Raw genomic sequence first — 10,807 nt, forward strand, 5'->3', positions numbered from 1 at the left:
CAAATGGGTGTGAGGGGGGCGGGACTGAACTGGAATCTTTACGATATCAGCTCTGGATATATCTGAATACTTCTAGAAATATCCACAACCCAGATATTGGTAATAATCCTAAGAATCCTGAATATCATCCAGATACCTAAAAGATAGTGATGTTTCTCAGGCATATATTTGGACCAGATGTATCCTAGCAATGGCTGAGGCAGCTACACCATGTAGGACCAGGGTTATGCCCTGTAACTGTGGACAAATGTATAAGGGCTGTTCTTGTCTTTCTAGAGCCTGTATCAACCAGCACCTGATGAACAACAAGGACTGTTTCTTCTGCAAAGCCACCATTACGGGTGTGGATGATTACATTAAGCCAGCCACCTCCTAGTGCCTGGACCCTGCAGGGCAGGGCCACATGCCTGGGCAGCTTCACCACACCATGGACTCCCCCCTGCTCCAAGATGACCTCCATTCAAAGGCTGCTGTAGTTCAGCACAGCTGAGCTCAGCTTTATTTATAACATCTCTTACAGACCAGGTAGTGCCGTATGCACCACCTAGGCCACACTATTCCCCTCAGTTCCCCCAGAATTTAGGTACACTTCCTGTGGCTATCGTTGGCTCCAAGCCAACAGGTGTTGGGCTGTCCCCATGGGGGTATATACAAGGGGGCTGAACGAGCTCAGGTTTTCTACCTCAGCCTGAATCTGTAGCTCCTTTCCTGCATCTGGCCCAGGAAGTCTGTCTTATACTGTTGCTGGGACACATCCTCTTCTGCGTGGTGCTCTCCCACAGCCAGTCTTCTCCTGTGAGGCCTGCTGCCTACTAGCCAAGTGTGTTCTTGCTGCTGCTACTGCAGTGCTTTGCTGTTTGACAGTGTACGTGTGGATCAGATATTTAGATGGGCATACAGCGCAGTAACCTATGTGCCTACCACCTGCTGTGTTAGCATTTAATACGGAGGGAGATTGTGACAAAGGGAATATTCCAAACAAATTTCCCCAAGTGGTGCAGCTGAGCAGAGGCCTGTAGTGTGTGGCTGACTGAATCGGAATCAGCTATTTGCCTCTGGCTCCTTTCCTCTGTTGGTGAACACAGGTGTGTAAGCATGATAGAAAAGACACTGGGTTTCTGGGTAGAAAGCCTAGAGATGCACCTAAGGGCACACTTTCCAATAATCGATATCAAAGCGAAGCACACAGCCACCAAAGAGGAACGAGAGTATGAAAAGACTGCTGAGGTTATCTAAGGACACAAGTCAGACACTGGTGGGGTCAGGTTTTGGTTCGGGTGGGTGAGAGGCACTTATTAGATTGATTTTACTGGCTGCTGCAGAGGTGAACCTGGTTGCACTGCTATCTTCCACCAGCAGAGAGTGCCCATGGCACCAGCCCTTCACTGTGTGACCAGTACTATACAGGAACAGATAAGGGTGTTTTTTGTTTTTTTAATTTACTAACTGTGTGTGATTTGTAACCAGAAGCATTGGGGAGGGCCGCAAACAGTGTGCTTGGAGCAAGGAATTTAACTTATGTGCATCTACAGTGGTTTCTCCTCCCCCACACCCACCCACCCAAGGAAGTGTTATTTCCATACAGTGGATTATTATTAAATTATTATTCCTTACTGGTGTGCTGTGCTATGCTCAAATTTGTAAAAACAAAAGTACTAATCAGTGATGGGCTTGGAAGCTTCAGGAATACTTGGAAGAAAAGCGGCAGCAAAGGAGGAGCTTCTCTTAAGAACTGTCCCCATCTGCCCAATGTAAGAAACAAAAGAAAACATGAGACATACATCCGCTCTTAATGTTCAGAGCAGTATAATTTTTGTTTGTTTTCAGTAGTTGACAGCATCCTGCCACTACTTCGAATAATACCATGTGTGATGATTGGCCATAATGAGGGAGAGGGTTTCAGTCTTTGTAAGGCATCAGAGTTCCAAAGAAGTACTGGAAGAAGACTGCATTCAGACTTTCTCCTGAGAAGTAAGAGCCATCCTGGAATAACAGCATGCCACTCATTTTCCCTGTAGGCCAAACTGGGTCAGTTGTCTTTGCAGTCTAACCACTGCCGTTCCCTGCTTGCTTGCTTGCTGCAGCAAGCCATTTCCTGTTCAGAGCCACTTTCCAGGCTAAAGCATGGGTTCTGGCTTTTGCAGCAGAACAAGTGCAGAGCTAGCCCAGGTCTTCCTGTTTTCTCCTCTTCCCAAGAAATGCGTCTGAACATCCCAGCCACCTTGCACAGATCTTGGTCCTGCTGTATGTCTCTGCAGGATCCCAGCAAAGGGCTAGGCATTCAGCAGCAGGGGCAAAGTAAATACTCGTGTCCAGAAATCAGAGATCCCCCTGCTACCAAGGCACAGGGTGGGGATGGCCCCAGTATAGGCAGGGTCTTGGGGTGGGGTGGGAGGGGGCTAGTCCCAGAATGGCTACATGATGATGCGTGGTTCTGGCACTGACTCAGCAATGGATTTGTGAGGCAGCACATTGGCACCATTGAGGTAGAGTTCATCATTCACAATGACATCCTCACCGAGTACTGTCACGTTCTCCATCCGCACCTAGAGGGAAGCAAAGCAGACAGATACCTTATGTCTCTTAAAGCTAGCTGGGGAAAAGTAGCATTTTGTAAGGCAGACTTTTAAGCCAGCATGGAGACTTATAAGAGTTAGTTACCTCCATGATGCCTTTGTCTGCCAGCTTAATATCTGCAGCCCAGGCAAAATGGCAATTCTCAATGGTTGCACAAACACGAGACAATTTACTCATCCAGCCTGTCATCATGGAACAAAACAACACTACTTGCTTAAAGCACATACAGTGGGAAATTGTAAGTGGGCAGGCTACACTGTTTTGAGGCTGTCAGAATTACAAGATGATATTGAGCACCTCCTAAGTATATGACTACCAGAGAAACAATGGCATGTGGGGAAATTTGTCCAGTGGATGAAATCTGGCTGGCAATCTGTTACTACCCTGGAGCACTGCTGTACATTTTGCTCTCCAGAAAATATCTCAGTGCTGGGTCTTTCTAATCTCTATCACTCACAGTAACTTACCCACTGGCCTACAGAGGAGCTCCAGCCAACAATGCAGGACTCAAGCCAAGAATGGGAACGGATGCGTGATCCTTTCAGGACAGTGCATCGCTTGATCCGAACCCCATCTTCTATCACCACACCAGCTCCAATAGTGACATTGGGACCAATACTGCAGTTTGCTCCGATCTTGGCTGTTGGGTCCTGGAAAGGAAGAAAAGCTGCTCCTTGAGCAAGGAAGTAAATTCCACCTCTAAGAAAACCAGGAAGTTTCACAGATGGTTAGATAAGGTTCCCATACAGCCTTAGCCCCTCCACCAGTTCTAGACAAACTTCAGCTGCCCCACTGAAGGCCTACTTGCTTTGCTAATCATTCCAACTAAGGGTCAATATGCACTTACCACGAGTACATTGCCCACAAAACCTGGTCCTGAATGCAGCCACTCTGGCTGCTTCAGCCGAAGAGATTGCAGATACATGCACATGCCAGTCAGGAAGTCTTTAGGTTGGCCAATGTCCATCCAGAACCCTGTGAAGACAAGCTGCATTAATCAAACACCAGTCTCTTGGACAGAGCTTCCACTAGGTGCCATTGGCAGTAGCTGCAGAAATGGGAAGAGCTGCAGTGCTGGGGAAGTAGGACTCCAGGCCTCACAGACTTCTAGCATTTTCCTCTGGCATCTCTCCTCAAGAGACTGGAACTACCAGATGTGTTTATCCCCAAAATGTAACACTGCTCTGCCTCAGACAGATTAACAACAATGCTTCAGGGAATAAAATCAGCTACACCTAAGGAAACTCCACGCATGATGGAGAAAGTTCTTTTGAAATTCACAATTAACAGTTTTCAATATCATCTTGTAATGACAAGTTTTAAATGTTCTATAATGTGCTAAATGAGTTTTTCTTGGACTTTTGGCCCGAGTTATGACATTTTGGTAAAACCTCGAACACAATTCAAATTCTGAACCTTTGTTTTGTTTCTCAGCTTCACCTTTAAGTAGTTCTATATCAGGGCTGGCCACAAGTAGCTCTCCAGATGTTTTTTGCCTACAACTCCCATCAGCCCTGGCCATTGGCCATGCTGGCTGGGGCTGATGGGAGTTGTAGACAAAAAACATCTGGAGAGCTACTGTTGGCCACCCCTGTTCTATATCATCATTGCCTCAAATGACCCTTCCGTACCTTTAAGTTTTAAGAGCCCCTAGAGTGCAATTTCAAATCTATTGCTGTGTCAGGTTATAATTCTTACCCTGTAGTTCCATGGCATAGAGTTGTCCTTGTTCTGCCATCACCGGGAAGATTTCCTTCTCAATTGAGGTAGGTTGCAGCTAAGTTAAAGTAAAAGTTCAGTCAACTACACATTCCTGACATAGGAGTTAAATATGCACAGTTCCTGGGATCAACTATGACATAAGGTAGCTGACTGGAACCCTTGTCCTATGCATTATGCCCTCTGAATCCAATATAGTTTAAAACTTGGGAAGGCTAGGTTCTACAAGCCAAAATGTAAAGGCAACTCATCTTGCATGGGCAGCACAAAGCCATGGCCTTGGGCACTTCAACTAGTCTGTCCGGGGAAAGATCCCCTTAGACATTTTGTGTCACCTACCTGGATTCTTTCTAGCACACTTGGGTTGAAGATATACATGCCAGCATTGATCTTATTGGAGACAAAAACCTGGGGTTTCTCCACGAAGCGATGTATGCGCCCAGTATCAGCTTCACACACCACTACACCATATTTCGAGGGCTCCTCCACCTTTGTCACCTGCAAGGCAGCAAAATCAGCATCAGACCCAGCTAGCATAACGAAAGACACAGAACCACATGCCACAGAAATGCCTCAAAGTGAAGGGTTCTTTCTCTTCTATTATTTTTATCCTGATCTCATTTTATATGTTTTTAAATGGCTCCATGTGCAGGAGAAAAAGGAGTCCACAATGAGTAGTTTCAGTCCAATTCCATTTCTTCCCCGGTCAATACTGAGATAAAAGAAGATCTTGTGGATATGGAGTTCTTTCTCATAGTAAAAACAAATACGTTTTGTTAGTAAAACATTGTCCTAGGCATATGAACGAGAGATAAACAGAATGTTTGCTTTTTAAAAATATAGTTTCATTGGCGGTGTGCAGACAGTGTTTACATCAAGGCTGGTGGAAACAACAGAACTTTTGCTTCCATTGCCCCCAAAAGAACTGGAATCCTGACAGCTCTACAACGAACAGTGACACAAGAAGGTACCTTATGCTAAAGCAGACCTTTGGTCCATCAAAGTCAGTATTGTCTACTGAGGCTGGCAGTGGTTCTCCACAGTCTCAGACAGCGGTCTTTCGCATCGCTTATTGTCAGGGATTGTACCTGGGACTTTCTGCATGCCAAGGAGATGCTCTACCACTGAGTCACAGCCCCTCCCAAAGAGGCAAGAATAAGCACATCACTTGTATGCAGCTGATCCACCTCTGATATTTACCACAATGGTGCCCTCTTTGCCATGATGCCTGTGGAAGCGCACCATGTCTGTAAATGGGAAGTCACAGATCACATCACTGTTGAGTACGAAAAAAGGCTCAGAATTCTCGGTCAATAGCTCCCGAGCCAGTGCCAGTGGGCCAGCTGCAGAGGGAAAAGGGATCATTAGTATGCCATGCTTATCTGTGAGTTCTTCAGCAACTGTAGCCAGCATGCATGGCTCAACTCAATTTGGGAAATTCTTTTAATATATAGCAGCCTGAAATAACTAGTCAAATCCTCATCTGCATAGAGGCCAAGACCTGCAGATCTATATCGTGAACCCAAACTAAGCCCCATAAATCCTCACCATAATCTCTCTGCCGAAAACACTTACCCGTGCCCAGTGGTTCCTTCTCATGTGACAGAGAAATACGTATTCTCAACTGGGAAACAAAGCAGAAAGTACGGAAAGTAAGATGAGTGCTAACAATTTAATGCATTTGTGCCCGTTACCCTCAACACAGTTGCTTGAAGACCCATACACTTCTCATCAAACTTTCAAATCTATGTCTAAAAGGACAACACAATGGTTCACCCTCAGGAAGAAACTTCTTTGTCATAGACACATCAATATCACTGCTTTATGAGATGTACATACTCACTTTATTCTAATGATGCTGCAGATGAACAGAATGAATTAGACAAGACAACAGAACCTGCTATGGGCTCCCATATCACACTGTTGCTTTAACATCCAAATACAAAACTAATCGGAAGCATAAGCCCACAGTTCAATATAGCTATTAAGTAGGTTTGAAGTATGATTATACATTTTTAAAGAATCAGTTTAAATTACCCGAGATCAATGAAATGCTGTCTCACTGAAAGCCATTGTGATGCAGCAATTAGATTGTTAGACTAGCATATGGGAGACTAAAGTTCAAATCTCCACACTGCCATTGAAACTGAGTGAACAGGAGCCAGTCGCATACTCAGCCTAACTTACCTAACAGAAGCATAAATTGGAGGAGAGAATAATGTAACTTACTTTAGGATCCCATTGGGGGGGGGGGGGGGAAGCAAGATATAAATGAAGTAAAAATAAATAGAAAAATAATGGGAAAGTTTGTGGCCACATCAACCCACTATTGAAATATATCAAGCCTACTGAAAATTTGCGGGGGGGGAGGGGACGTAGCTAAGAGAAGAGTGTGTAATAGCTCTCAAATAATTAACTATGAATTCCTGATTTTTAGCTTGTGTGACAGTAATTCTCAGTTACAGGAACTTACAGAAAATAAGGTAACAGTGCTAAGAAAAAGGCCATGCCCTAGTGTAGGGTGGAGACTGTATTTAAAGTCATGCCTCCATTAAGGAAATGGATTATTAGTTTTGCTTAGTCAATCTCAATTAAAAATAGAGTGTAGATTATGTTTCAATTGAGTTATGTAGTTAAACTCATACATTGCCTCAGGGTCATAGCCAGCAGGGGAGGCATAGGGGCAGCACCCCCATCCAATCTTCCCTTTCACTTAAAGATTGGATAGGGGTGCAGCAGATTCTATAGAGCGCACCATTCCTGTGCCCCCCCTGCTGGCTACAGATCTGCACTGCCTACTAACACAGCTAATCGGTTTTACAGCACTCAGTGGAAGTGATGTGGCAGCAGGTAAAAGATCACTGAGCCACAGGCTTTGGTAACAACCTTTTTATATTAGGCAAAGAACTCTTTGAAATGTGCAGAAGAGTCAGAGCTGCCTTCTTGTGCTGATTTTCATTTTAGTTCCTTTTTCAAACACAGCCACTGATCCACTTTTTCAAGGCAGGGAACTTTAAAACTTTTCTTGCCTGCTTTTCTTTAGAAATAAAGCCACTTTAAGCCCCTTTTACCTACAATGGGGGACCTTTTGGATATGTATATTTTCTACAGTTGGGTAGCTATATTTGACTGAAGCAATAGAACAAAGTTTGAATCCAATGGCATCTTTAAGATGAATAAAGTTCAATTCTGTGTATAAACTTTCATGTGATGATGTGTGCGTGCACACAAAATCTTATTAAAAAGGTAAAAGTAGTCCCCTGTGCAAGCATCAGTCGTTTCTGACTCTGGGGTGATGTCACATCATGGTAGACTTTTTACGGGGTGGTTTTATATCCAGAAGTAAACTTGGTTGGTATAAAAGGTGTCACTGGACTCAAACTTTGTTCTTTGTTTTCTACAGTCAGAATACAAGCAGGATAATCTTGTTGGAAAGGGCACAGAAGGAAACAGTTAAAAGAATCATTTGAGCTTCTGATGCCTGCTTATCTACTGCTCCTGTTCTAGCTATCTCACTTGTGAAAATTGTGAAGCCTGCAACACATACCTTTTGTTCTTGCTCCTTCATTTCCTTCTCCAGCAGTTCTGACATATAGCTGACAGCAAGTATCACATGGTTTACACCTGCCTGTTAAGAGAGAAGTATCCAGTGATAATTCCAAGCCCAAGTGTCTATTCACACAACTGTTTCAAGAAATTATGTCAAAATTGCCATATCAAAGAGTAGCTATGACAGAAAGAGGGAGATTTCATTGCTAGTTAGAATCCAGTTAACTAGGTAAAAGAAATACTGGAGAATCTAGGAGTTGACTACAAAAGATTTTGCTGAAGGAGGAATAAGGATTTTTAATCCTCTGTCAACTCACTTTGCAGGACAGCACCCAAGTTAATCAGCTATTAATATGCATTCTCTTCTAAATATTAGAAAGAAATATTGCCTGAATTTAGAAAGCTATTTCTGATACACTGGATGAGATCACACTTGGAATTTGGTGTGGCTGTATCCCAGCTTTGAAAAAGCCAGTTGTCTTTTACCAGCACCATGGCAATCACACAGCAGCTGCCCCGCTGCCGAGAGAGGCACAGGTCACACACACAGAAGAGGAGGATTCAGACTGTTCCTCTGCATGTGGGGTGGGTGCATCACAAGTCAAGCTGTTCAGATGGATGGGAAATGCACCCTGAACATGTTTTAAAGATTTGCTATTTAATCTGGTACAGGCGGGACTCGGGACAGATGTGTGCATGTGATCACGCACATTAAATCCAGAGGGGAGGGGTGGCATGCCTAGGTTGGCCCAAATCTCTCATGTGATCTCACCCTTTCCCTCAAGCTTCTTCTTCGGGCTATAGCATCAGACATGCACATCAATTTATCCTGTACAAAAAGAAATTATGTCCTGGGACTATTTGTTGTTGTCCAGTCACACAGTCAAGTCCAACTCTTTACGACCCCACGGACAAAGTCACACCAGGCCCCCCTGTCTTCCACCATCCTTCAAAGTCTGCTCAAATTTGTGTTAAGTTACATCAGTAACACTATCCAGCCATCTCATCTTTTGCCGTCCCCTTCTTCTTTTGCCTTCTGTCTTTCCCAGCATCAGGATCTTCTCCAGTGAGTGCTCCCTTCACATTTGGTGGCCAAAGTATTTGAGCTTCAGCATCTGAGCTTCCAGGAACAGTCTGGGTTGATTTCCCTTAGGAATGACTGATTTCATCTTCTTGCAGTCCAAGAGACTCTCAAGATTCTTCTCCAGCACCACAGCTCAAAAGCATCTATTCTTCTGTGCCTGGCCTTTCTTATGCTCCACCTCTCACAGTCATACATTACTACTGGAATACCATCACTTTGACTATATGGACTTTTAGACTATATGGACTTTTAGATAAATCAGATTATATATTCCCAATGTGTTTCCCTATACCTATAGAACTTTTTTTTTTTAACAATGGTTCTATGCCTTTACAAGAAACATAAGGAACTATCTCAGTGATTGTTTATTTTCTGCCCATCACACGGTTCTTAACAGCACAGAGCTGCTTTGGGGTAAACTGAGAAAAGCTTCATCTTCCCTTACACCAGAGGAGCAAACTCAGTCTTACCTTCACCAAGGCCTGCACCTGATGCAACAGGATGGGCTTGTTACAGAATTCCACAAGCGGCTTGGGAATACTAAGCGTCAAAGGCCGCAATCGGGTGCCATAGCCTCCCACCAAGATCAGCGCCTTCATTCTTGCCTAGGGGAATTGGAAAGAAGGCGTCAGGCGGTACGCCGGACCAGGGGCTCTTCTGCCAGCCTGGCTGTCCGCAATCCTTTCTTCCTTGTCCCGCTCAGGCCACAGGATTTGGCCAGAAGAACTTCGAGCACCGGTTCTAGACGCCGCGATCCTGCCTACTCGAGTTCAACCGGATCCTGCCCTTCACCCACGCACCCCACACCGGATTCTCACCTTCTGCTCCCGGCCCAGCCCAGAGGCTCCTCCCCATCCTAGAGAGAAAGATTCAGCCCCCACAACATTTCCGTCAATCTTCCGTTCGAACTAACTGACCAATCAGTGTACGCAACGTATCGTAGCAATCCAAGGAACCAATGCTCACCGAGAATTATCGAATTTGCTGGCCAATCATGTTGAAAGCTTTCGCGTTGCTACAGCAACATGGAAACAACACAAAGGCGCCGGTTTCGTCATATAAAAGCGCCCGCATTAGTGGACACGTCTCTCTACACGCTAAGAAACAGCGCACAAGTTTTAAAGTATAAGCCCCGCCTTTCTAAGCTCCGCCTCCAAAGTCGAAACATGTGACGTGATGAGCGTGCGCTATGCGGCTGCCCCTAGCAACAAAGGCTTCCCTGTGGGAAAACTTCGTTCCGTAGTGGCGGCATTTGTGTTCCTTGATGCTGCCATTCTTGTAGAAGTCTCGCTGATGCTGGATGGGATCTGTGGCGGGAGGCCGTAGGTGAAGCGCGTCCTCCTTCCCTGGTTGTCAGCGGAAGAAGGCCTGGAGAGCCGTAGCTCGGCCAGGAGCAGGCGAGTCATATGCCAGGGCAGCAGTCACACTGGGTAGCTCCGGTTAGACATGTTCCTTTGCCAGCTACCCGAGGGGGTTATAGTGGTGAGCGCGGAGCATCATTTGCAAATTGATAAAATAGTTAGATTCGAGTCCAGTAGCACCTTAGAGGCCAATAAGAGTTTCAGAGTATAAGCTTTCGAGAGTTCAGAGCTCCCAACGTTTTGCAGCATATCCGATTGCGCTTCTGTTCATGTTTGCTGGGATCCTTTGCTCATTTGTAAAGTTGCATAGGCCTGACTTTAATTGGTCATTGGATCTTGAGCTTCTGTAGGCTGCAGCAGGACTTCTGTTAGCTACCCAAAGAGCCGCCAAGTTACAAGTTCGTCTGTGAAACTCTGTGCTTGCTAGTAGTGCCCCTCCTTCCGTGTATATGCTGTTGAATAGGGTGGAATTTCTTGTGTTCTGGTAAGTGGATATAGTTATTATGTGCCACTGAAC

At 45.0% G+C, this 10,807-nt stretch overlaps 2 protein-coding genes across 2 annotated transcripts in view; one reads left to right on the forward strand and one right to left on the reverse strand.

The window, feature by feature from the left end:
* RNF123 (ring finger protein 123) overlaps positions 1-1,613 on the forward strand; it is a 154,554-nt gene extending 152,941 nt beyond the window's left edge. Inside the window, exon 39 of the mRNA XM_060240086.1 lies at positions 277-1,613. Within this exon, the coding sequence (XP_060096069.1) occupies positions 277-376 (100 nt within the window). The 3' untranslated portion in view covers positions 377-1,613. The remainder of the gene's footprint in view (positions 1-276) is intronic.
* A 176-nt stretch (positions 1,614-1,789) lies between these two features.
* GMPPB (GDP-mannose pyrophosphorylase B) lies at positions 1,790-9,832 on the reverse strand. Its single transcript, XM_060240089.1, has 10 exons — positions 9,748-9,832; positions 9,400-9,534; positions 7,844-7,924; positions 5,872-5,920; positions 5,497-5,639; positions 4,636-4,794; positions 4,276-4,354; positions 3,425-3,552; positions 3,045-3,227; positions 1,790-2,546 (listed from the first exon to the last, which is right to left on the reverse strand). Exons 2-10 carry the CDS (start codon positions 9,526-9,528, stop codon positions 2,415-2,417), a joined length of 1,083 nt encoding a protein of 360 aa, XP_060096072.1. The 5' UTR covers positions 9,529-9,534; positions 9,748-9,832; the 3' UTR covers positions 1,790-2,414.
* Between the last annotated feature and the right edge of the window lie 975 nt (positions 9,833-10,807).

This window comes from Heteronotia binoei, chromosome 5, assembly GCF_032191835.1.
Source record: "Heteronotia binoei isolate CCM8104 ecotype False Entrance Well chromosome 5, APGP_CSIRO_Hbin_v1, whole genome shotgun sequence".
Lineage (NCBI taxonomy): Eukaryota > Metazoa > Chordata > Lepidosauria > Squamata > Gekkonidae > Heteronotia > Heteronotia binoei.